The sequence below is a fragment of the Trichechus manatus genome, unplaced genomic scaffold (assembly GCF_000243295.1).
Source record: "Trichechus manatus latirostris isolate Lorelei unplaced genomic scaffold, TriManLat1.0 scaffold00070, whole genome shotgun sequence".
Classification (NCBI taxonomy): domain Eukaryota; kingdom Metazoa; phylum Chordata; class Mammalia; order Sirenia; family Trichechidae; genus Trichechus; species Trichechus manatus.
In genome coordinates, this window is record NW_004444006.1 from 7,684,072 (window position 1) to 7,711,805 (window position 27,734).

The 27,734-nt window shown below is 40.8% G+C and overlaps 1 protein-coding gene across 6 annotated transcripts in view; it reads right to left on the reverse strand.

Annotated features, from left to right (window-relative positions):
* Window positions 1-21,303, reverse strand: part of SNX12 (sorting nexin 12) — a 30,128-nt gene extending 8,825 nt beyond the window's left edge. Inside the window, exons 1-5 of one of the 6 annotated variants that reach the window (XM_023734669.1) lie at window positions 20,976-21,155; window positions 16,458-16,553; window positions 15,762-15,886; window positions 15,301-15,391; window positions 10,997-13,502 (exon numbers count right to left, since the gene is read on the reverse strand). In XM_023734669.1, coding sequence (XP_023590437.1) covers window positions 13,473-13,502; window positions 15,301-15,391; window positions 15,762-15,886; window positions 16,458-16,553; window positions 20,976-21,140 — 507 coding nt within the window. In that variant the 5' untranslated portion in view covers window positions 21,141-21,155 and the 3' untranslated portion in view covers window positions 10,997-13,472. Of the gene's footprint in view, window positions 1-10,996; window positions 15,392-15,761; window positions 15,887-16,457; window positions 16,554-20,975 lie in introns of those variants that run through there. The other 5 variants (XM_023734667.1, XM_023734668.1, XM_023734666.1 and 2 more) reach the window with 5 other exon arrangements.
* Window positions 21,304-27,734: the final 6,431 nt, after the last annotated feature.

Below are 27,734 nucleotides of genomic sequence, written 5' to 3' on the forward strand. Positions count from 1 at the left end.
ACCTGAAGTACAATAAAAAAATTTTTTAAAAAACTAATCAATAAGAAACTATCACTTGTCAAGTATTGATATAGTATCAATGAATATCCTAGTTTTTAATATAGGTACTTTTAATATACTTAGTATTTAATGATGGATTATTGGATATGACAACAAAAATATGAGCACCAAAAGACAAAATGGATAAATGGGACCTCATAAAAATTAAATAATTTGTTCATCAAAGGATTTTATCAATGAAGTAAAAAAACAACCTACAATCTTTGAAAACCATATATCTGATAAGAATCTAATAATCAAAATATATATATAAAACTTTCACAACTTAACAACAAAAAGACAACCAATCATAAAATGGACAAAGGACTTAAATAGATATTTCAACAAAGAGGACATTCAAATGGCCACCAAACAGAGAAAAAGATGCTCAATGTCATTAGCCATCAGAGAGATGTAAATCAAATCTACATGAGATACCACTTCACTGCCACTAGGATGGATTTAAAAAAAAAAGAAAATAACAACTGTTGGTGAGGATGTGGGGAAATTGGAACCCTTATCCATTACTGGTGTGAATGCAAAATGATACAGCCATTGTGGAAAACAATGTGGCAGTACCTCAAAAAACTAAAAATAGAACTACCATATGACCCAGCAATTCCACTCCTAAGTATATACCCAAAAGACTTGACAGCAGAAACTCAGAGACTTGTACACCAATGTTCATTGCAGCACCAGTCACAATAGCCAAAAGGTGGAAGCAACCGAAATGCCCATCAACAGATGAATGGATAAACAAAATGTGGTACATACATGCAATGGAATACTACTCAATCGGTAGGAGAAATGAAGTCTTGATACATGCTACAATACGGATGGAGCTTGAAGACGTTACGCTAAGTGAAATAAGTCAATCACAAAAGAACAAATATTGTATGACTTCACTTGTATAAAGACAAGAAAAGGCAAAAAAAAGACAACCTACAGATTGGGAGAATATTTTCAGGAACCATATATCAGACAAGGGTGTAATATAAAGACATATATGTATATATGTATATATAAAACCAAAACTAAACCCGTTGCTGTCAAGTCGATTCCAACTCATAGAGACCCTATGGGACAGAGTAGAACTGCCCCATAGGGTTTCCAAGGAGCAGCTGGTGGATTCAAATTGCTGACCAGCAGCCAAGCTCTTAACCACTGCACAACCAGGGCACTCTCTCTCTCTCTCTCTCTCTCTATATATATATATATATATATATCTACAACTGAAAAAAATGAAAAACAACCCAATCAAAAATTGGGCAAAGATTTTATCACCACTCTTATTCAACATTGTGCTGGAGGTCTAGTCAGAGCAATTAGGCTGGAAAAAGAAATAAAGGGCATTCAACTTGGTAAGGAAGAAGTAAAGTATCCCTAATTGCAGATGATATGATGTTATACACATAAAACCCCAAAGAATCCATAAGAAAACTACTGGAACTAATAGAAGACTTCAGCAAAGTATCAGGATGCAGGATAAACATACAAAAATCAGCTGGATTCCTCTACACCAACAAAGAGAACTTCCAAGAGGAAACCACCAAATCAATACCATTTACAATAGCCCCCAAGAAGATAAAATACTTCGGAATAAATCTAACCAGAGACGTAAGAGACCTGTACAATGACAACTACAAGACACTACTGCAGGAAACCAAGAGACCTCATAAGTGGAAAAACATACCTTGCTCATGGATAGGAAGACTAAACTTTGTGAAAATGTCAATTCTACCCAAAGCGATCTATAGATACAAAGCAATCCTGATCCAAATTCCCAAATGCATTTTCAAGGAGATGGAGAAAAAAATCACCAACTTTATATGGAAAGGGAAGAGGCCCAGATAGGTAAAGCATTACTCAAGAAGAAGAACAAAGTGGGAGGCCTCACACTACCTGATTGTAGAACCTATTATACCGCCACGGTAGTCAAAATAGCTGGTACTGGTACAACAACAGACACATAGACCAATGGAACAGAATCGAGAACCCAGATATAAATCCATCCACCTATGAGCAGCTGATATTTGACAAAGGCCCAAGTCCATTAATTGGGGAAAAGACAGTCTCTTTAACAAATGGTGCTGGCATAACTGGATATACATTTACAAAAAAATGAAACAAGACCTATACCTCACACCATGCACAAAAACTAACTCAAAATGGATCAAAGACCTAAACATAAAATCGAAAACAAGACAGACCACAGAAGAAAAAATAGGGACAACGCTAGAAGTCCTAATACATGGCATAAATAGAATACAAACCGTAAGTACAATACGCAAAAACCAGAAGAAAAACTAGATAACTGGGCACTCCTAAAAATCAAACACTTAACGCTCATCAAAAGACTTAACCAAAAGAGTCAAAAGACAACCTACAGACTGGGAAAAAATTTTTCGCTACAACAAAGCCTATCGGCATCTAATCTCTAAAATCTACATGAAATTGCAAAACCTCAACAACAAAAAGACAAATAACCCAATTAAAAAATGGGCAAAGGATACGAACAGGCACTTCACCAAAGAAGACATTCAGGTGGCTAACAGGCACATGAGGAAATGCGCACAATCATTAGCCATTAGAGAAATGCAGATCAAAACTACAATGAGATACCATCTCACCCCAACAAGGCTAGCATTAATCCAAAAAACACAAAATATAAACGTTGGAGAGGTTCTGGAGAGACTGGAACACTTATATACTGTTGGTGGGAATGTAAAATGGTACAACCACTTTGGAAATCAATTTGGTGCTTCCTTAAAAGGCTAGAAATAGAAGTACCATACGATACAGCAATCCCACTCCTTGGACTATATCCTAGAGAAATAAGAGCCATCACACAAATAGATAATATGCACACCCATGTTCACTGAAGCACTGTTCACAACAGCAAAAAGATGGAAACAACCTAGGTGCCCATCAACGGACGAATGGATAAACAAATTGTGGTATATTCACACAATGGAATACTACATAATGATAAAGAACAATGATGAATCCGTGAAACGTCTTATTAACATGGAGGAATCTGGAAGGCATTACACTCAGTGAATTCAGTCAGTCGCAAAAGGACAAATATTGTGTAAAACCACTGTTATAAGAACTCAAGAAAAGGTTTAAATACAGAAGAAAACATTCTTAGATGGTTAAGAGGGTGGGGAGTGAGGGAGAAGGATATTCACTAACTAGATAGTAGACAAGAATTATTTTAGGTGAAGGGAAGGACAACAAACACTACAGGGGAAGTCAGCACAACTGGACTGAACGAAAGCTAAGAAGTTTCCTGAATAAAACCAAACACTTTGAGGGACAGAGTAGCAGCGGCAAGGGTCTAGGGACCATGCTTTCAGGGGACATCTAGGTCAACTGGCATAATAAAGTTTATTAAGAAAATGTTCTGCATCCCACTTTGCTGAGTGGCATCTGGGGTCTTAAAAGCTAGCAAGTGGCCATCTAAGATGAATCAATCGGTCCCAACCCACCTGGAGCAAAGGAGAATGAATAACACCAAAGACACAAGGAAAGTAGTAGCCCAAGAGACAGAAAGGGCCACATAAACCAGAGACTTCATCAGCCTGAGACCAGAAGAACTAGATGGTGCCCGACTACCACCAATGACCACCTTGAGGGGGAACACAACAGAGAGTCCCTGACAGAGCAGGAGAAAAGTGGGGTGCAGAACTCGAATTCTAGTAAAAAGACCAGACTTAATGGTTTTACTGAGACTGGAGGGACCCCAGAAGACATGGCCCCTGGACCGTTAGCCCAAACTAAAACCATTCCCGAGGCCAACTCTTCAGACAAAGATTAGACTGGACTATGGGACATAAAATGATACTCGCGAAGAGTGTACTTCTTAGCTCCAGTAAATACACGAGACTAAATGGACAGCTCTTGTCCAGAGGCGAGATGAGAAGGCAGAGAGGGTCAGGAGCTGGTTGAATGGACATGGGAAATCCAGGGTGGAAAGGAGGAGTGTGCTGTCACAGTATAGGAAAAGCAACTAGGGTCACATAACAATGTATGTATAAATTTTTGTATGTGACTAACTTGAATTGTAAACTTTCACTTAAAGCACAATAAGAGAATAAAATGGGCAAAGAACTTTAACAGACATTTCACCAAAAACTATATTCAAATGGCCAACAAGCATATGAAAAGATGCTCAACATGATTAGCCATTAGAGAGATGCAAATCAAAACCACAATGAGATCCCACCTCACTCCCACTAGGATGGCAATGATTAAAAAAAAAAAAAGGAAAAGGAAAGCAACAGATGTTGGCAAGGTTGTGAAGAGACAGGAACCTTCATCCATTGCTGGTGGCAATGTAAAATGGTGCAACCACTGTGGAAAACAGTTTGGCAGTTCCTTAAAAAGTTGAACAAAGAACTACCATATGACCCAGCAATCCCCCTACCCAGAAGTGAAAGCAGGAACACAAACAGGAACCTGTACACCAATGTTCACTGCAGCACTATTCACAATAGCCAAAAGGTAGAAACAACCAAAATGCCCGTCAACAGATGGACGGATAAACAGAATGTGGTACATACATACAATGGAATACTACTCAGCCATAAAGAGAAATGAAGTCCTGATGCATGCCACAACATGGATGAACCTTGAGATGCTGAGCAAAATCAGTCAGTCACAAAAGGACAAATACTGTTATTACTTCACTTACATGAAATAAGCAAATATATAGAAACCAAAGATTATTAGTGGTTACCAGGGGTAGGGGAGAAAGGGAAAGGGGGAGTTTTTGCTTAGGGGGCATTGAGTTTATGTTAATGGTGGTGGAATAATTTGGAAAAGGAGAGATAATGGTTGCACAACATGAAGAATTTAATCAATGTCACTGAACTGTACATGCAGAAATTGTTGAACTGGTCAATGTTTTGTTGTGTATATTTTCACCACAATAAAAAAATATATTAAAAAAAGAATATCCAGTTATCTGAAAAGGCGATTACTAAAATACTTCTCGCTTTTCTAACTACAAATCTGTGTGATATACTTCAACCAAAACAACATATCCCAATAAATCAAACGCAGAAGCAGAGAATCCAGATGTCTCCTATTAAGACAAACATTTAAGAGACTTGCAAAAAAAGTAATACAATTTTACTCTTCTAATTTTTTGTTGTTGTTTAGAAAAGTTACTTTTCATTTAAAAATATTTACGTTAACATGTAATGGGCTTATTACTGTTATTTTTAATGAATAAATATTTTAAAATTTTCTCAGTTTTAAGTTCTAATACACTGAATAAAAAAAACAAACCCACTGCCGTGGAGTCAATTCCGCCTCATAGCGACCGTATAGGACAGAGCAGAACTGCCCCATAGGGTTTCCCAAGGAGCGGCTGGTGGATTTAACTGCTGACCTTTTTGGTTAGCAGCCAAATGCTTAAGCACTGCACCACCAGGGCTCCGTTGAATAGTGATAGACATGATCCACTTAAATTCTCTCAGGAGTGTAAATGGATTCTGGGACCAAAAAGTTTGAGAACCACTGCCCTAGAGAAATTCTGACAAGGAGTCATGTTCAGGACTGTTGTAACAGTACTACTTGCAAAAGCAAAAAATTTGGAAAAAATGTAAGAGTCTATCAATAGGGAAAGAGCCTTAGTGGTGCAGCAGTTAAGCACTCGACTGCTAACTGAAAAGCCAGCAGTTCCAACCCACCAGCCACCAGGAGAAAGATGTGGCAGTCTGCTTCCGTAAAGACTGCAGCCTTGGAAACTGTACAGGGTAAGTTCTACTCTGCCCTATAGGGTCGCTATGATTCAGAATAGACTTGACGGCAATGGCTTTGGCTTGATTATTAGTAGGGAAATAATTAAACTATTTAACAGCTGTACTATGTCATATTATGCTACATTTATCCTTAATGAAGTAAACCTGATGTACCAAAATAAGGTTTCCAAAACATATTTGAGTAAACACTTGCTGGATATGCACAGTATGATATGGTTTTTGTAGAGATAAAAAACACAACACGATGTATTTTTTACAATAAACAGAAAAAAAGATCTGGAACGCTACCAGGATACACACCAAACCTAAGAATGGTTACCCTTGGGAAAGCGGAAGGAGGATTAGGATTGTGGGTAATGATCAAAGTGTAATTTAGTCCCATCAACTCGAGAGCAACAGGTTTGGTTTTTTTGTTTTATATGTACTATTTTAATTGTTTTTACAAGGCGAAATGTATTGGTGTAATTAAAATTAATTAGGGAAAAAGAATAAAAAATGAGGTCTAGTCCACTAAGAAAGGGGACTCTTGCTTTAAATCCAGGCTGAGAGGGCCAATATATTTGCTTCAGTGCTTCTGTAGCTGATGAATCTAGAAAGGAGGCACGAGGGGTGAAATCCGGCGACGGAGCGGTGGCTGGCTGAAAAGTGGTGGGCACCTGGATGCTGAAGCTTTCTGGGTCAGACACTTCCTGCCCCCTCCCCCGGGTTCGCGAAGCCGTAGACTTAATACAAAGAAGACCTTAGCCTCTGCAGAAAACAGCCTCTCCCGCTTCCGCTGCGAACCCCGCCGCATCCGCTGCTGCCCGCAAACTCAGGCCCCGCTCCCGGGCCCCAGACCCACGACCTAACTGGCCCTATCAGAGAAGAGCTCATTACGTGAGCTCGAAGCCGGCGTTGATGGAAGGAGACCTAGAAACCCAGGCAGGGCCTTCCTAAGGGCCAGACATGGAGAGTACTGCCTGAGTCCCCGCGGCACACCGGGAGACACACGAAGACGCCGGAAGTGTGACGGGGTTAGGAGGACAGCTAGGCAACCTGAGGGCGCAGTTACCAAAAACAACAGCAAGAGTTCGGAGGATACTCTCTTCCACGCGCCCCGAAGCTGGCCTCGCTTTCAAAAGCAGCGCCAAAGCGTTCCCAGTGGTCTTCCGTCCCAGCCAATTAGCAGGTCTCCCTATGACCCGCCCCTAGATCAGGAAAGGTAGGCGCTCCCTGAGTGCGACCAATTAAAAGCTAGCTCACTTCTGAGTGATGCATGGCCAGCCAGCCGGAAGAGCCGAGGGCTGGCTACTCGGCCTCCTATTTCAGTCTCCTTCTTGATCTCGGTCCCTGTCCTTGTCCTGTCCCTGCCTGGCATCTAAGGTTTGGATCTTGGAGAAATAACTAAAGAGGAGGTCCAAACTAGAGAGACGGTGGCCCAAGACGCCAAGTAGTATTTCCCCGAGTCTCCAAGGGAGGCTGGCCCTGAGGTCAGGTGAGTCTGTAGCTGACCTGTCAGTGCTGCTCGGCTTGGCCTCAAGTAGTACCAACCTGAGAAAAGCACTGATTGTGAGAGTGCCTCATATAATGTTGCTCTGTCACTAGACTAATCGCTTCTTTTTCCCCCAAAGTCAGGCGGGAAGAAGCCTATGAACATTTAGAGCTTTTAAGCCGAGAAGATGGTATAACTCCCTAAAATGCCCCGAGTGGTGGTTCAGTCAAGATGAGTAGTAGCAGACATCCTCAATTAGCAATATATACATACTGCTTACAGAACTAAAATTAAATGTGCAGGGGATTTTTTAAAAATCTGATAGTGGTATCATTACAACTAAATGTAGTGGGAAATGCAAGTTAAAACTATGAAACACCATTTTCACCAAATAGTCTGGATAATTATCAATCAAAAGTTTGGCACCATTATCATAGGGCAATATGTGTACTAACTGTTTAATGAGAAACTATGTGTTCTGCAAACTTTCATCTAAGGTACAAAAAAAAAAAGAATTATCTATGTGAGATCAAATTGACAACACCAACTCAAAAGGTTTGATGGGAAGCCTAGGGGACAGTGAGTTGAAGATAATGGTGATGGAATAATTTGGAAAAGGATAGTGAGAATAGCAGCACAACTGGAAGAATGTAATCGATGTCACTGAATTGTTCATGTAGAAACTCAAAATGGTGTAACTTTGGCTATGTATATTTTCACCAAAAAAAAGGTCCTCAAGGTCAAAAACGGAGAGTGTTGACATGTCGTGGGGTTGTTAACCAATGTCATAAAACAATATGTGTACTGACTGTTTAATGAGAAACTATTTGTTCTGTAAACCTTCATCTAAAGTACAATAAAAAAAATCTAAAAAAAAAGATATAAATGTCCCCCAAATAATAAGGGGTGGGGGGAAATACTAAACAGGCAATAGATAAGTGGTATCTTGGGTGAACGGTGAGGCAGTACACAATACAGGGGAAACCAGCACAACTTGTACAAGGAAAGGTCACGGAAGCTCCACAGACACATCCAAACTCCCTGAGGGACTGAATTGCTGGGTGGAGGGCTGTGGGGACCATGGTCTCGGGGAACATCTAGCTCAATTGGCATAACACAGTTTATAAAGACAATGTTCTACATTCTACCTTGGTGAGTAGCATCTGGGGTCTTAAAAGCCTGTGAGCAGCCATCTAAGATACTCCACTGGTCTCACCCCTTTGGGAGCAAGGGAGAATGAAGAGAACAGGATACAAGGAAAAGATTAGTCTGAAGGACTAATGGACCACAGCTACCAAGGCCTCCACCAGGCTGAGTCCAGTACAGCTAGATGGTGCCCGGCTACCACCACTGACTGCTCTGACCAGGATCACAACAGAGGGTTCTGGACAGAGCTGGAGAAGGATGTAGAACAAAATTCTAACTCACAAAAAAAGACCAGATTTACTGGCCTAAAGGAGACTGGAGAAACCCCAAGAGTATGGCCCCCAGACACCCTTTTATCTCAGTGGTAAAGTCATTTCTGAGGTTCACTGTTCAGCCAGGGAGTGGACAGCCCCTTAAAACCAAATGGGACTAACGAAGCACATTAGTCCAGGGACAAGGGCCAGAAGGCAGAAGGGGACAGGAAAGCTGGTGATAGGGAACCCAAGGTTGAGTAAGGATAGTGTTGATGTGTTGTGAGGGTGTTAACCATTGCCATAGGGCAACATGTGTACTAACTGTTAAATGAGAAAATATTTTGTTCTGTAAGCCTTCATCTAAAGTGAGAATAGCAGAACAACTGGAAGAGTGTAGTCAATGTCACTGAACTGTGCATGTAGAAATTTTTGAAATGGTATATCTTTGGCTATGTATATTTTCATAAAAAAAAAAAAAGGTTGAGAAGGGAGAGGGTTGACATGTTGTGGGGTTGTTAACCAATGTCATAAAACAATATATGTACTACTGTTTCATGAGAAACTATTTGTTCTGTAAGCCTTCACCTGAAGTTCAATAAAAAAAAAAAAGATATAAATGTCCCCCAAATAATAATCAGGCAACAACTGAATAAAACTTAATGGTAAGGCAAAAAAGAAAAAAAAAAAAAGTTTGCCACTTTTGACGAGGATGTAGGGAAAAAATTTTCATTTGCTTTGGGTGGGAGCCTAAAACTTCACACTAGAAGGCAACTTAGCAGTACCTATCAAAATTTGAAATGCACACATCCTTTGCCCCAGCAACGCCTCCTCTCCAAATCTACCCTACAGAAATACTTATACACATGACCAAGGTTATATGTATGAGAATGCACACTGTGGCATTATTTATAATAGTGAATGATTAGAGACAAATTTCCACCAATAGGCAAATCATTAAATTGTGATACAACCATATTATGAAATATTATGTGCCCATTTTTTGAAATGAGGTGGATCTCCATGTACTAACGTGAGAGGAAGTCCGCAATACACTGCGAAGTGAAAAAGTTGTAGAATAGTACATATATCCCCTTTTGTTTTAAAAAGTGTGTGTGTATACATACTTGTAGATATACGTGTGTGAATATATTTATATATTTGTGCAAAGAAAAGGGTCTGGAATGAAACACACCAAATTAAGATTCTTGGAGAGTGGGAACAGACAGAGGGAATAAAGAGAAATTTTTCACTTTTTACTTTACACACTTATGTTTTGTTTGAATTTTGTCAACTGGCATTAATTACGTTTGAATTTTTATCACCACAATAAAACATCTGAACAAAACAGGCATTTTTATAATCAGAACAATCAACAAAGTTGTCATTTAAAAGTTTAAATAAGAATAACTCCACACAAGTATGGAATGATTATTTCATTTAAAAATGCTAGAAGACGTAGAATAAAATTAGGGCAACTGTAAACGAAATCAACACCAAGTTTTAATGGGGTACTCATGACTTGATACAACAGGACGGAGGCAAACAAAATTAAATCGGGGTAAGTGAAGAGTCATTCGTTTCTGGAAGAGAAAATTAACTGCACTATAGTAAAGTATTCAAGAAATATTCAGGAAAAATTGTGCTTTCACCTTTCTGATAGCATCGCCTTTAAGATTTATTCAACTCCTTGGCAAGGGTGGGAAATCATAAAATATTAGAGCTTTAAGATACCTCAGAGTCAAATCCCTTCATTTTACATTTAAGCAAACAGGCCTAGAATGAGAATGATGAAGCAATTTGCCTAAGATCCTACAGCCAGTGAATAGCATAACCAGGACCAGAACGCAGGTTTCTATCCCAGGCCTAATACTCCTACTTCTTTTCAGATCTTCCTGAGTCTTCAGCCTGATGACATATTATGAAATATTTTAAAGTCTTGTGCATATTAGACACCCCTACATTTAAATTTTAGAAAATGCAAAAAATAAAAATATATATTCCTCCATTAGCACAAATGATCAAAAGGTGACTGTATTTGGACAAAAAAAAATATTGGTATAACATAACATCTACTTAAAATTAATGCATAAATAAAATTGTGTAAATTTAATGGTATTTTACTGTTTAAGAACTACTGTTTCATGCTCATCTCTGACTAATCTCCAATTGGCAGTGCCTCTTAAGAGCTCGGCTGCTAATCAAAAGGTCGGCAGTTCGAATCCACCAGCCGTTCCTTGGAAACCCTAGGGCAGTTCTACTCTGTCCCATAGGGTCGCTATGAGTCGGAATTGACTAGAAGGCAATGGGTTTGGTGGTTTTTTTTTTTTTTTCTTAACTCTCCTTTTTCTCTACATCAAATAGTTGATGATCTATATACCAACACTTAAAACCACCACAGGAAGCACCTATTTAAAGAAAGCCTGCCAAGATTTAAAGAATCCTTTCTGTAATGTTGATAATTACCTCTAGTTTGTCTGTTTTGTAAGGAATCAGTTTTCTGTTTTTAAAAGCATATATAGGGAGGAGGAGATGGGAAGAGGAAAGAGGGCAGGAGGGAGGGAATAAAATTAAAATAGGGAATAATTGTTTTTTGTACAAGCAAGGTAAAAAAGAAAAGAATGAGGGATGGTAGGAGGTGGGGAAGGGAGTAATACAGAACCACCAGCTAAATTAGTCACAATACTGTGAGGTATAAATGGAATAACCACCACCTAACCTTCAGTGGTGTCCAGTTTTAGATTTACTACTTAGGGCATATGTGAAGGCCTTGGAGAAATTTCAGAATAGTAAATATAAAAGGGTTAAAAATGAGCCAAGTGAGGAAAAATTAGCACTGTTACTGTGTCTAAGAAAAGAAAACAGGGATGACTCAACAGTCTTCAAGTATATGAAGAAATATCCGTTTTGATGAGCAGCTGATCTCCATTTCCACAGCACAAAATAATTTTACTTAATTACAGCATATATTTGAACACAGAAGTGTCTCACCTAGGAAGGATATCATGTCAAACAAAAACTCCACAATAGCCTGAACATCACCCACCTCTCCCACCTTTACTAGCTCAACTCTTGCTCTTAAAGAGTGGGTAAAAGGGTAGGTAAGGCATCTTTGGAATGTGAAGATTTAGGCTTCTTTTGAGTCTAGCTACTATGTTCAAAATTTTTTGCTAGCCTCTGTTCCCCAGGCCTCAGTGTAAGGCTGAACCCTTTCTGTGCTAGTGGTGGTGGTGTTAGGTGCTGTCGAGTCGATTTCAGCTCGTAGCAACCCCATGTGACACAGCAGAGCTGCCCCATAGGGTTTTCTAGACTATGATCTTTATGGGAGCAGATCGCCAGGTCTTTCTCCCGAGAAGCCACTGGGTGGGTCTGAACTGCCAACCTTTAAGTTAGCAGCCAAGTGCTTAACTGTTCCATCACCACAGCTCCTTGTGCTATTGGTAAAGGGGATTAATTAGGAGCACACACCTAGCTACATGTGTAAACATGAATTCCTTATAAAAGTATGCTTCTCCTTAGTGCTGAGTAAAAGGTTTTTCAGAATCTAGTTACTGTATTAAAATGGCCAATCTGACTCCAAAGAAAGGGATTTTACCTAACTAACTAGATGTGCCTGAACTTCTTATTTTGTCTCTAGCATTGTCTTGTCCTGTATAGACATCTCTTGAACTGAACTCTAAGGTCTATGAAGAAAGAGAATACAATCATATTTTACTTGTACCACCACCCACCCCCAGCCCAGCTGTTAGCATAGGGCTCAGCACACAAAAGGTTATTAATCAATACTTGCTAACTAAATGTTATCTGTCCAAAATTTTGTTAACACTTTATTTTATAGCTGCTTTTTGTAGTCATTCTCCAGTTCATTCTCTTAACTCTGTTGCCGATGAAGGGTGGGACATTATTTTCCATCTCTTTACTTTTCCTTTCCTTTATTCCTTCCTATTATCTCACAGAAACACCTATTCTTCCATTATCCCTTCAGATATCTTTATAGTCATCTCATTCCTAAACTACCAAAACCTTTTAACCTCCCCAATTCAACCTCCACTCTTCCACTTAAACCCAAACATCACTGCTAAGTCACTTTAATTTCCTAATATTTTGACCATATCACTTTGTATATTTTCTTTCCGTGTTGACCTACAAGATTAAAACTAGCTTTGACTTCCTAAATGACAAGACTCCTAGTTCCCTCATTCCAAACCTTCCCCCAAACCCACATTGTGTAAGGAGGCTATTTCAGAACATATTGGTCAGATGAAAATATTCACCCATCAAAAGTTCTCAGATCTCACCCACCTTTCTGCCTGTTTCAGATCTACTTGGGAAAAAAACAAAAACAAAGACCAAAGTCTCAACTGAATTAAAAAGCCTCTAAAAGAAAATACTGTGTATGTTTGTGTCTGTGTTGGTGGTGTGTGGGTATGTTGGGGAGATAAGCGTGTCTGCGTGTGTGTGTGTATACGTTACATATGTATACACAGGCAATACATATATATACTATAAATACAGTCTGCCCAAATCAGCAAAACCCCACAAGATTAAAAACCAGATCTGCTAAATCTGATCCAAACCACAGGTACTGAGCCTACTGCTACTTCCTACAAGCAGATGCACTGCCTCTGTGACAATGTCAGTTGCAAGAAGGATAGGCAAATATTGTTAAAGGCAGCTAGGACTCTGCATATTTTATATTTAAATGCAGAACTTACTTATTATACCTCAGGACAGTGGCCATGTATAATTTCTTCACAATACCCAGCATATCCTGGACACTAGAAAATACTAAATTTACAATTTAGTCAGGAAAACAGAGGTTTGCTTCACAGTGGTTTAATATGAACAGAAGTTGAATATGACATTGTCTGACAGAAGAATGAACAGTTTGCTGGGAAAAAAAAAAAGCCCCGAGTCAGGATATATACACAACAGAAATGGGGCTCAGACTCTCAGCACTTGTGCACAATGAAAGAAGGAAGCTTAAAAAAAAAAAAAGTCTAACAGGATACAAACCAAAAAGGCAGCAACAACACCAACACTGGCGAGGTGGGAAAGGGAGCAGAGTCTCTCTCTAGGGGCTGCTCAGCCCCTGGCACAGTCTCAGCAGCTGAAGAGCTGAGCTGTCTCAGGGAACTTCAACATTTAGGTGGGCTCCAAACCCCATGTCGAAATCCAACCCTAATCCTTCTGATCAGGGTCATGTCAGAATCATCAATTTTCCCCAAGGCCTTGTACAGAGAACTCCAATCCTTCCATGATAGGGAATCTAAGCAAAGAGCTCACACTTTCGACCTCATACCAGAATTAACTTGCTCCCATCCCACCACTTGGGATAGATATCAGGTCCCAAAAAACAAATCACTACTTCCCAGACAGAAGCACAGGAAAGCTTCTAGCCTCAAGAAGCTGTTTCAGACCCTAAGATTTAGGAAATTCACACCCAGCTGCAATCCTTAGCTAAATTTCTGGGGAGAATGCTGGAGCTCCACAGGAAACAAGTACAGGCAGTTCAATAACCTTGTGACCAAGCTAAAGGAGGCAGTGACAACTCTTGGCCCTGAGCTCCATTCAACAGCTCAAACTGCTCAGGAGCAGTCAGACATTGTGGTTTGTTCATGGCTTCTGCCCTGTGACAGCACTAAATGGGAGGGGAGTAAGGGGAGAGAGAGAATGAAAGGAAGAGAGTGGTGATGCCCTTCCTTGCCACTGGGAGGTACCTTGAAAATGATTTATTCCAACCCCTCAGGGAATCACCTGGCAGTGGTGAGTTACTCCCACCCCTCAAGCCACCAAATCTGCAAAGCTAACCCATAAAGTAGCAAGGGCTTGGGGAGAGAGAACTGCTGGTCCATACTGATTCACCTGTTGGTGGGCAAGAAGCAGCAGCCAGAGTGGGGAGCCACAAAGGGAGCGGGGCTGGGCAACAGGAGCTCCCCTACTACCCTATGGCTTTCTTCTGACCTGCAGCAGTAATGATGATGAGCCCAGAAAACCCACACATCTTGCTCCACACAACAGACTGCTTGGATTCTAGGGAGATTACTGACATGAAATGCAACAAGGGAGAGAGAAAGCAACAAAAGAAACTGTTAAGAAAACTGGGAGCAGGTCTAGAGAAAACAAGTAGAGCTTTTAGATCTCTACCACCTTCCCAAAAAGGAAAAAGTACATGCAGGTAGGAAAGGCAGGGTTTTTCCCTGCTCAGTGTTCTTGGTTAAACCTAAGAGTAAGAAAAATCCCCTGGACTCGCAGCATCAGTATGTATCCAAGTGCCTCACCAGCACAAACCCCCCGCCCCCCACCACCAATGTTAGCCTTCTGGCATGGGTAAATGCCCAAGAAATTACCTTCCAGTCCAATCCTCCCCACCCCACCACCCCCCAACCCCAAGCAAAGGGCATCTGCCTGTGGTTTCCCACTTCTCCTCAGAGAAGAGGATCCTAGCAGAGTGCCCAGGGTGTAGTCAGGTACCAAGGAGCACAATGCTAGATAGTCTATCAGGCCAGGGGATAGACAGCCAAATTCAGATCAAAGAGAGAGAAAGGCTTAGTGTAAAAACCAATGTCATTTCAGCAGGAAGGTAGAGAACAAGTCGTGAGAGGGGCTCCTACTGGCGCACCTTCCCAGGGACGTAGTTCCTGTCTATTGCCTCCTCCTGCAGGAACATATGTAGGCAGCGTTCGTTCTGAGCCAGTGGGTGCCCAGCAATTCTATAAAGAAACCAAGATGGATATTATTAGTATTTGGGATCAGAGAGAATTAGCAGGTAGATGGGGGTGCAGATAGTGAGGAAGGGCAAGGTCAGTCCTGAGGTCTGAGCCAGTGGAGGACAGCAGCAGGGCACCACCTCAACCCTAATATTACAGAGAAGGGGAATAGAGGGACAAGGTGCAGTGCTTTCTCAGGCCTTAAGGTACAGGATCAGAATTCCTCTCAAAGGAATGGAGTTTTACTGTCCAGTCAGCCCACAACACAATCACCACCACATGATAGTACCCATTACAAAACAAGATAAACAAAACTTATAGAAAGACCATGATGGTAAAAGTAGCATGAGGAACCCCCAGGAACTTGGCTTACTTGTTAATAAACTGTTCGAGGCCCTGCCTCCTTTCTTCAATGAAGGACTCTTCAAAGATCCCTTCGTCTCCTCGGAAAGGAAGCTGCCGCTTCAAGGCTTTCCCAGGCAGTGGTGGTACTACAATCTACAGGCAGACACAAAATATCAGCCACATTAACAGAGGAACAGAGAGAGAATGAGATAGTAAAGCACCGTATATCTCATTTCCTATTAGGTGTAGGGTCTACCCTGTCCCACAACCAGCAATTTGTAAGAACTAAGACCCTAAGAACTGCCAGGACGGCTCAGGTCAAACATTAATCCAACTGTTTTTGTGGGTTTACCCTCAACAATACTATCTCAAAAGAAAGGAAATAAACTCCAAACATTCCTCACTTTCTTAACAACACTACCCAAGAATTAAGATAGGTCCTTCCCGACACTATAGTTAGAATTTTTAGTACCTATAGGAGTTATGTTATATGACTTTACTAGCCACTAAGTCAACTAATTTTTTTTTATTTGTCCTGTACTTACCACTTGCAAGCTTCAAAGGGTATCCCCCAGATCCAATATACTGGGATTTGGTAGATAAGAGTGGGTTCACCCTATCTATTCCCATCAAGATTTTATAGACTTTGCTCTTATGCCCTCTCAACCTGCACAGATCTCCTCCTGCTGCTGCCCAAGGGTGCCACACAGGAAATGGGCCATACCTTACTATCTCGCTCCAGCTCATTTTTTAGCCACTCAAAGTCACTGTAGCGCCGCCGCACACAGGACTCCTTCAGCTTGAAGATAGGTAGGTTTGTCTACAGGGAAGGAAGAATGAGAAGAGAGGTGGTAAGTAACGTTCACCCTATGATGGCCACTTGTCAGAACCACCTGGACAGGTCTTAATGAAGAAGTAGTTCCTAGGACCATGTTCCTATAGCCCTTTCAAAACACCACTGGGTGAATACCAACCCTTACCACATCCAGTCTTGTCACAGTTGTTGATTTAGAAGTCTCTTGCTGTTTGGAATTTATCCAACAAATAAATTTGCAGTTGTATGTAAAAATGTACATGCAAGAATTTTCACTGTATTTTATTTTTTGTAATAATAAACGTCACCAATGGGGATTGGCTAAATAAATTATGGTACACCTGTACAGTGGAATACTATACAAGTGTGAAAAGTATATGAAATATTTATATGTGCCGGTATGAAAGGATATTAAGTGGTAAAATCAAGGTATGGAACAGTATATATAGCTTGCTTCTATTTATGCTAAAAAAAGGGATATATATATATATATGTGCATATTATATTTATAAATAAAATATTTATGAAAGGATATTGGTAAGTGATTGACTTTGGAGAGTAAGACTAGATGACTAGAATGGACTGGAATGGAACAGTACATTTTTCATTGTACTATTTGAATTTATCATGTGTATGTATATGTTCAATCAAAAAGTTAATTTCTCTGAAAGAACAAGAGACAAGCACCTCCAAGGTATGCCTTCCTCTGCTTTTCCTGTCCAAATCCTTTCCCTTCTCTAAGTCCAAGTTCAAGTTGCGCTTCATCCAAGAACTCTTCCCTGACAACACCAGCTTAGTTTATTGAGTTCCCTCCCCTGTGAATGCCTACGACACTTATAATTTAGTGTCACACTATTGTTTAGTTACACACTATCGTTTTATGCATCATGTAAGTCTTGTCTACCTAACGAAACTGTAAATCTCATTGAGATCACGAACCATGACTACTCTATCTCCCAAAATGCAGCATATGCAAATTACTCAACAAATATTTAGTTGATTAATAGAAGTCCTATGTACCTGTTTACCCTCTCCTTATCTAGAAAGTGCAGCAGAAACAGCCATTACATAAACTTACCATAGCTTGCTCCCTGATACAAATCAGCTTATTCCCACATGTTAACCACTGAGAAGCTTTCCAAGGCTCTAGTGGCAACATCAATCCCTGACAGACAAAAAGCCCTGATCTTCACTCCTGTCTACACGTTCTAAAGAGAAATGGCCAGCCACATGTACTAATACTGACCATATTTCCCACCGGCCAATTCAGATCTGTGGATGGAAATAAAAGGAGCTGGTTTCTGTTCTTTCTAATGGTAGGAAAGAAAATCTTGGCGCTCTGATAGAACTTCACACAGTTCTCTCTGCTGTGTATCATGCTTTGTAGTCCTTGAGTCTGGAAATTGTCTTTTCAGGATCTAGTTCTAGATATAGATCATCAAAAGCCAGCTAAATGGCCAACTTACATTATCCAAGATCATCGAGGCCCAAGAAATGTCAACAGGTTGAAGTGCGATGACATACATGTAAAATAACATTTCATTACTTAAACTATTCTTTAAAAGAATAAATAAGAAACCAGAAACAGTGGTTTCTTTGGAAAAGGAACCCTCTGGAGGACAGAGGGATGGAGGGAGACTTAGTTTTTAAAGTATACCTTTTTGCACCTTTTGAATTTTATATCGTGTGCATGTATTAACTATTCAAAACAAACCATTATGTAGAACGTTTTCAGAATCCTGCAAGGAAAAAAACCCTTTGGTCTCATGTGATTCTAGGTATCCACCAGAGTTCATTACAAATACTGTGATCCCCAAACAGTAGAACCTTACCTAGTGGGCTTTCACAGAAGCCAACAGAAGGACCAAAGAAAGAAAAAAAAAGAAATGCTAAGTAGAAAAAAAAATGCTGAGTAGATTCTTCCAAGACACAGGCAAAACCACCCACTGCCATTTTGAAGACTTCCTCCTTTGACACACAAAAATGCTATTCTTTCCGTAACACCACAGGATGGTGACAATAATGGCCTTTCATCACAGCACCTAGCCATCTAAGAAAGGGCTGCTATATACTAGGAGAGTCTCCCAGCTCCAACCTACAAACTATATGAGGAAGGCAGGATTGTGCAGTACAGGATATCCTTGAGAGTTAAAGTTGAAGTCCACAGCACAACTGGCATTTGAAAAGTTCTGCATATCATGTGAGGTCACTTAACACCTCTCAAGCTGCCGATTTTGGGGGAAAAAAAGATTCCTTCTTGAAAATGAAAGAAAACAGCCTGAGAAATATTTAGCTATTATACAAAGAAGGAAAAAAAAGAAAAGCTAGTGCCATCTACTTCTACTATACACAATGCCTAACTCCCAAAGCCCTTTCTGAGTCTCATCTCCCTATAATGCATACCATGATCAACCACTTAAAATTAGCAATTCAAAACCAAATGATTTTACCAATTTTCCCCAAAATGGAGTTTAATAAAAATATTACAGGTTTACACAAACATACAAATTAACATAAACCACACAATTAACTAAACCCCACAGAACTAGGAACTGCCATCAACTCTATCATCACTACACAATTAAAAGTTGTGAAAGGGATAATGAAAAGCTCAGTCCGATGAAAAATTTTACACACTAAGTTTTGCAACAAAGCCTTGCCAAAGAGACTAAACCAAAAACCCACTGCCATCGAGTCCACTCCGACTCATAGCGACCCTAGAGGACAGAGTACAACTGCCCAATTGGGTTACCAAGGAGCAGCTGGTGGATTCGAACTGCCGACCTTTGGGTTAGCAGGCAAGCTCTTAACCACTATGCCACCAGGGCCCCAAAGAGACTAACAGTGTAGTGGAAAGAATATGGTCTTTGGAGTCAGACGGACCTAGGTTCAAATCCCAGCCCTGCCACTTATTAGCTCTGTATACTTGGACAAGTTACTTAAACTGTACTCCTCCTCAGTTTCCTATCTGTAAAATGGGGGTTTTTGTAAGAATTAAGATAGAAACTAAAACCTAGCTCAGTGCCTGGAACATAGATGGCACTAACTAAACAGTCCCTCTTATTAGAATACCTGAAGTAGAGAACTATTCCATCCATAATCCCTAAGACTCTTGGGGGATGTCACCAACCCCCACAGGAGAGGGTCCTTATACTGAACAAGTTATGCCCAGATTCACTCAGGTAATTAACCACTAACAGTTTCCTGTTTTTATCATATTTGGAGAAACCTAACTTCCATTCCTCCCCAGCAAAGGCGATTTCAAGTAGTTTTCCTCATTTTCTGCTATTCATTTTTCTTTCTTCAGTTTAGACCTTGCCAAACTTGAGATCTGGGAATTATCATTTCTCAACTAGATTTCAAAGCCCAAGTAGAAGACCACACTCTCTCATTCAATGTATTCATTCGAAAATGAAAGCACACACACTCTGAGGTCTTCAACAATGTTTGAGCAGAAAGTTGTCCATAGAAAATATTCTGGCCCTCTAGTGTGAGACGAAAACTAGAAAATGGTTCTCAAACTGTTTGCTCTGTAACCACTTCGATTGGGCAAAAGAACCTGCAAACCATGTACTCTACCCACACACTTCATCCTTGCATTGTGGACTAAGCACTAGAGAATAAAGTCTTCAGTACTGCACTCTGGGAAAAGCCACTCCTGGGGCAGTCCAGAAACGTCATGTATTAAAGTCAGTACAGGCCAGGATCTGAATCCAAAAGGTTAATCTAGGACAGAAAGGGCAAACAGTCATTAATAGATAGAGAACCCAAATGAGAGCCAATAAACATTCAAGCGAACATTCTGGCTACTTCAAATCTAAAGGGTCAGTCAGCATTAAGATGAGAGCAGCAACTGACAATTCACCAATCTCAATGCAAGCCAAGTTTCACGGTGAGACACGGCATGTAGTATCCGAGGAAACTTAAGCATAAAACACTTCTTTTCTAAGCACTCAGTCTCAAGGAGACTCCCTTTCTCGTTTCTACTCCCACAAGCCCACTGCCTTCCTTTCTTGGAGTCTATCTTCCTCTTAATCCATCATCCCAGAGAAATCTCATTAGGAAGAACCCGGGCCTTCCTGCCCTCCCTCTTCAGACTGACTTCCCACAACCTAGTTTAGTTATGGGACCCAGCTAGGTTATCACCTTGGCTTTCCATCCTTCTTCCTTGTGTCACTACAGTCATGATTCCGATCTCCTTGAATTCCTCACTCTAATCTTTCTCCACCTTATCCAGCCAACCTTCACTTCTTCCTCACCCCCATTCAGAGTCCCCCTCAGGAGTCTGCTGTATCCTTGGGCCACTACTGAGTCTACAGACCTCTCTCCAAACCTATCACGCCCCTAACCTCCAAATGACCTGTTACGAGCGCCTTCTCTGCCCCTGCCCGGTCCTCCCTCAGCTGTTTCCCTCACCCCGTGACTCACCCGCATGCGAACCTCATAGGTGGTGAAGCGCGCGCGGCCCACGCCCACAGTCTGTGGATTAAAGATGTCGATCTCCAGGAAGTTACTTGGCGGCCCGTAAGCATCGGTCAGGTCCTGCGGCTTCGAGTTAAGGCGCCGAGTGTCAGCTACTGCCGTGTCCGACATCTTTCCGAGAGAGAGACTGGGACCGGGGGAGGGGGGAATGGGGAGTGGGGGGGAACAGAGGCCGGAGGCAGGAGCTCGCACTGCCCCTCCCGTTCGCAAAGTAACCAACCAACCTATAGACAACCGCGCCGCGCCTCGCCGCGCCGCGCATGCGCGCCCACGCACGCACGCACGCACGCACGCACGCACGCACGCACGCACGCACGCACGCACGCACGCATACGCTTCCTCGTCCCATTGCCCCGCGCCCTGATTAGCGAGCGGCCACGCTGACGGCTTTGCCTCCTGTACGTAAGAGGCCTCATTCGGGCTTCTGGGAGGCGTTATTTGCCGCCCCGGAACCTGTATCTCTCTATACAAACCTCACAATAGCCTGCGAAGCACCATAGGCAGGCTCCACCAATCGCTGTTCTTCAACCTAAGAAATTGGCTTATACCGTGTATCAGTCAACAGCGAGCACTGCTCCGCAACCTAGGATCCCACAGTGATAGGCCGAAGCCTTGTGACCTGAATATGTCAACGTTTTCCGCGAAAATAGAAGGATGGTCTCCAGAGGTTGACGTTCCAACAATAGTACTAAGAACCCAGAAGCAGCCCCTCCATTTGTGCTAATGATAGGTTCAATTCATTCCACAAGCAAATGAGCCCTCAGTGAACACTGTCCATGGTGCCAGGAAAGCAGTGAGCAACTCGAATTGGGTAAACAAAGATACTTTCTCATTCTCACTTTTTAGAAAAATGTAGGCATATATTCATCTTCTAATTGTTGCCACATAAAACCTAACTAACTCCAAGTGTACTCAAATATTTCATGTCTTAGCAAATTGAGGGCATTTCTTTCATACCTTCTATACGCTGCAGAACTTCACACTTGGCAGTTTTCTGAGGTTGTTTGCAATCCATAATGGCGATAGAATACACGCATACATGAGAACATTTATACAAATATTAATATTTATACGACTAACACATGCCCTCACATTAAAGGGTAAACTGGGTAGTGATTTCAGATGATCCTTCCTCTTCCTTTCACCTGCCCTCCTCTGCTCAAAAAATATTTTCCATACCACAGATGCCTGAAATTCCTTCAGCAGAGTATCAAAACCAAACTCCTTGCCACTGAGTGGATTCTGACTCATAGAGACCCTATAGTACAGAGGAGAGCTACCCCATAGGGTTTCCAAGAGGTGCTGGTGGATTCGAACTACTGACCTTTTAGACAGCAGTCTCTTAACCACTGCGCCACCAGGGCTCCTCAACAGAGTACAAGACCCTACAATTTAACAATTGTTGTTAGGTGCCGTCAAGTCGGTTCCAACTCATAGCGACCCTATGTACAACAGAAAGAAACACTGCCCAATCCTGCACCATCCTCACAATCCTTGTTATGCTTGAGCCCGTTGTTGCAGCCACTGTGTCAATCCATCTCGTTGAGTGTCTTCCTGTTTTGCGCTGACCCTCTACTTTACCAAACGTGAAGTCCTTCTCCACCGACTGATCCCTCCTGATAACATGTCCGAAGTATGTGAGACAAGTCTCGCCATCCTTGCTTCTAAGGAGCATTCTGGTTGTACTTCTTCCAAAACAGATTTGTTCGTTCTTTTGACAGTCCAAGGTATATTCATTATTCCTCGTCAACACCACAGTCCAAAGGCGTCAATTCTTCTTCTATCTTCCTTATTTATCGCCCAGTTTTGGCTTGCATATGAGGTGACTGAAAATACCATGGCTTGGGTCAGGCGCACCTTAGTCTTCAAGGTAACATCTGTGCTTTTCAATGCTTTAAAGAGGTCTTTTGCAGCAGATTTGCTCAGTGCAATGCATATTTTGATTTCTTGACTGCTGCTTCCATGGGTGTTGATTGTGGATCCAAGTAAAATGAAATCCTTGACAACCTCAATCTTTTCTCTGTTTATCATGATGTTGCTTATTGGTTCAGTTGTGAGGATTTTTGTTTTCTTTATGTTGAAGTGCAATCCATACTAAAGGCTGTGGTCTTTGATCTTCATCAGTAAGTGCTTCAAGTCCTCTTCACTTTCAGCAAGCAAGGTTGTGTCACCTGCATATCACAGGTTGTTAATGAGCCTTCCTCCAATCCTGATGCCCCGTTCTTCTTCATATAGTCCAGCTTCTCGGATTATTTGCTCACCATACAGATTGAATAAGTATGGTGAAAGGATACAACCCTGACACACACCTTTCCTGACTTTAAACGACGCAGTATCCCCTTGTTCTGTTCGAACAAATGCCTCTTGATCTGTGTATAGAATCCTCATGAGCACAATTAAGTGTTCTGGAATTCCTGTTTAACAAATTTTTTATTGTGCATTAAATGAAAGTTTACAGCTCAAGTTCATTTCTCATACGAAAATTTAACACATATTGTTATGTGACACTAGTTGCAATCCCTATGACAGCACACTTCCCCTTTCCACCCTGGATTTCCCGTGTCCATTCAACCACCTCCTGTCCCTTCCTGCCTTCTCATTCCTGCCTCTGAACAGTAGGCGCCCATTTGGTCTCCTGTATCTGCTTGAACTAAGAAGTACACTCTTCACAAGTATTATTTTATGTTTTGTATTCCAGTCTAATCTTTGTCTGAAGAGTGGGCTTCAGGAATGGTTTTAGTTCTGGATTAGCAGAGCATCCAGGGCCCATGGTTTCAGAGGGTCCTCCAGTCTCAGTCAGATCAGTAAGTCTAGTCTTTTTACGTGAATTTGAGTTCTGCTCCACACTTTTCTCTTGCTCCATCAGGGACTCTCTGTTGTGTTCCCTGTCAGGGTGGTCGTTGGTGGTAGCCAGGCACCACCTAGTTCTTCTTGTCTCAGGCTGATGGAGTCTCTGTTTTATGTGGCCCTTTTGTTTCTTGGGCTAATTTTTCCCCTTCTCTGGTGTTCTTCATTCTCCTTTGCTCCGAGTGGGTTGGGAACAATTGATGCGTCTTAGATAGCCGATCGCAAGCTTTTAAGACCCCAGACGCCACTCACCAAAGTGGGATGCAGAATCTCTTCTTAATAAACTTTGTCATGCCAGTTGACCTAGATGTCTCCCGAAACCATGGTCCCCAGATGCCAGCCCCAGCTAACTCTGTCCTTCAAAGTGTTTGGTTCTGTCCAGGAAACTTCTTGGCTTTTGGTTTAGTCCAGTTGTGCTGACTTCCTCTGTATCGTGTATTGTCCTCCCTTCACCTAGGATGATTCTTGTTACTATCTAGTTAGTGAATTCCCCTCTCTCTCTCTCCACAGCCTCGTAACCATCAAAGAATGTTTTCTTCTGTGTTTAAACCTATTCTTGAGTTCTTAAAATAGTGGTCTCATACAATATTTGTCCTTTTGTGATTGACTAATTTCACTCAGCATAATGCCCTCCAGATTCATCCATGTTGTGAGATGTTTCACGGATTCATCATTGTTCTTTATCATTGCATAGTATTCCACGGTGTGTTTATCCATTTGTCTGTTGATGGGCACCTAGGTTCTTTCCATCTTTTTGCTATTGTGAACCATGCTGCAATGAACATGGGTGTGCATGCATCTATTGGTATGACGGCTCTTATTTCTCTAGGGTATATTCCAAGGAGTGGGATTGCTGGATCATATGGTACTTCTATTTCTACCTTTTTAAGGAAGTGCCAAATCTATTTCCAAAGTGGTTGTACCATTTTACATTCTCAACAGCAGTGCGTCAGTGTTCCAGTCTCTCCATAACCTCTCCAACATTTATTATTTTCTGTTTTTTGGATTAGTGCCAGCCTTGTTGGGGTGAGATGTTATCTCATTGTAGTTTCAATTTGCATTTCTCTAATGGCTAATGATCATGAGCATTTCCTCATGTATCTATTAGCTTCTTTGGTGAAGTGTCTGTTCATATCGTTTGCCCATTTTTTAATTGGGTTATTTGTCTTTTTGTTGTCGATGTGTTGCAGTATCTAGTAGATTTTAGAGATTTTAGACCCTTATCGGATATATCATAGCCAATTTTTTTTTCCCCATCTGTTGGGTTGTCTTTTTACTCTTTTGGTGAAGTCTTTTGATGAGCATAAGTGTTTGATTTTTAGGAGCTCTCAGTTATCTAGTTTCTCTTCTGGTGTTTGTGCATTGTTAGTTATGGTTTGTGTACTATTTATGCCGTGTATTAGGGCTCATAGTGTTGTCCCTATTTTTTCTTCCATGATCTTTACCGTTTTAGATTTTCTATTTATGTCTTTGATCCATTTTGAGTTAGTTTTTGTGCATGGTGTGAGGTATGAGTCTTGTTTCATTTTTTTGCAGATGGATATCCAGTTATGCCAGCACCATTTATGAAAGAGACTGTCTTTTCCCCATTTAATGGACTTTGGGCCTTTGTCAAATGTCAGCTGCTCATAGGTGGATGAATTTAGGTCTGGATTCTCAATTCTGTTCCGTTGGTCTATGTATCTGTTGTTGTACCAGTACCAGGCTGTTTTGACTACGGTGGCGGTATGATAGGTTCTAAAATCATGCAGTGTGAGGCCTCCCACTTTGTTCTTCTTCTTCAGTAATGCTTTACTTATCTGGGGCCTCTTCCCTTTCCAGATGAAATTGGTGATTTGTTTCTCCATCTCCTTAAAAAAATGTCATTGGAATTTGGATCGGGATTGCGTTGTATCTATAGATTGCTTTGGGTAGAATTGACATTTTCACAGTGTTCGGTCTTCTTATCCATGACCATGCTATGTTTTTTCACTTATGTAGGTCTCTTTTGGTTTCTTCTAGTAGTGTCTTGTAGTTTTCTTTGTATAGATCTTTTACATCTTTGATTAGATTTATTCCTAAGTATTTTATCTTCTTGGGGACTATTGTAAATGATATTAAGTTGGGAATTTCCTTTTCAAAGTTCTCTTTGTTGGTGTAGAAGAATCAAACTGATTTTTGTATGTTTATCTTGTATCCTGGTACTTTGCTGAAATCTTCTATTAGTTCCAGAAGTTTTCTCGTGGATTCTTTGGGATTTTCTGTGTATAAGATCATGTCAGATGCAAATAGGGATACTTTTACTTCTTCCTTAACAATTTGGATGCCCTTTTTTTCTTCTTCCTGCCTTATTGCTCTGGCTAGGGCCTCCAGCACAATGTTGAGTAAGAGTGGTGATAAAGGGCATCCTTGTCTGGTTCCCGTTCTCATGGGGAATGCTTTCAGTCTCTATCCATTTAGACTGATATTGGCTGTTGGCTTTGTAGAAATGCCCTTTATTATGTTGAGGAATTTCCCTTCTATTCCTATTTTGCTGAGAGTTTTTATCGTGAATGGGTGTTGGACTTTGTCAAATGCCTTTTCTGCATCAATTGATAAGATCACGTGGTTCTTATCTTTTGTTTATTTATGTGATGGATTACACTAATTGATTTTCTAACGTGGAAGCATCCCTGCGTACCTGGTAGGAATCCCACTTGGTCATGATGAATTATTTTTTTGATAAGTTGTTGAATTCTTTTGGCTAGAATTTTGTTGAGAATTTTTCATCTATGTTCATGAGGGATATTGGTCTGCAATTTTCTTTTTTGGGGTATCTTTACCTGGTTATGGTATCAGGGTTACGCTGGCTTCATAGGATGAGTTTAGGAGTATTCCATCTTTTTCTATGCTCTGGAATACCTTTAATAGTACCGCTGTTAACTCTTCCCTGAAAGTTTGGTAGAACTCTCCAGTGAAGCTGCCAGGGCCAGGGCTTTTTTTTTGGGGGGGGGGAGTTTTTTTTTATTACTTCTTCAATGTCTTCTTTTGTTGTAGGTTTATTTAGTTTTTCTACCTCTGTTTGTGTTAGTTTATGTAGGTAGTGTATTTCCAGAAATTTGTCCACTTCTCTAGGTTTTCAAATTAGTTGGAGTACAATTTTTCATGTTATTCTGTTATGATACTTTTAATTTTAGTTGGGTCTTTTGTGATATCGCCCATCTCATTTCTTATTCAGGTTATTTGCTTCTTCTCCTGTTTTTCTTTTGTCAGTTTGGCCAGTGGTTTATCGATTTTGTTGATCTTTTCAGAGAAACAGCTTTTGGTCTTGTTGACTCTTTTGTTTTTCTATTCTCTATTTCATTTATTTCTGCTCTAATTTTTATTATTTCCTTTCTTCTGGTGCCTCAGGGCTTATTTTGCTGCCCTCTTTCTATTTGTTCAAGTTGTAGGGTTAATTTTTTTTTTTTTTGACCGTTCTTCCTTTTGGAAGTGTGCATTTATTGCTATAAATTGACCTCTGAGCACTGTTTTTGCTGTGCCCCAAAGGTTCTTGTAGGATGTGTTTTCATTCTCATTTGATTCTATGAATTTCTTTATCCTATCCTTAATTTTTTCTACAACCCAGTAGTTTTTGAACAAGGTGTTGTTCAGTTTCCATGTGTTTGACTTTTTTTTCCCTTGCTTTTTCTGTTATTGATTTCTACTTTTATGGCTTTATGGTCAGAAAAGATGCTTTGTAATATTTTAGTGCTTTGGATTCTGTTAAGGCTTGCTTTATGGCCTAATACGTGGTCTATTCTGGAGAGTGTTCCATGTGCATTGGAAAAGAAAGTATACTTGGCTGCTGTTGGGTGGAGTGTTCTTTATATGTCTATGAGATCAAGTTGGTTGATTGTG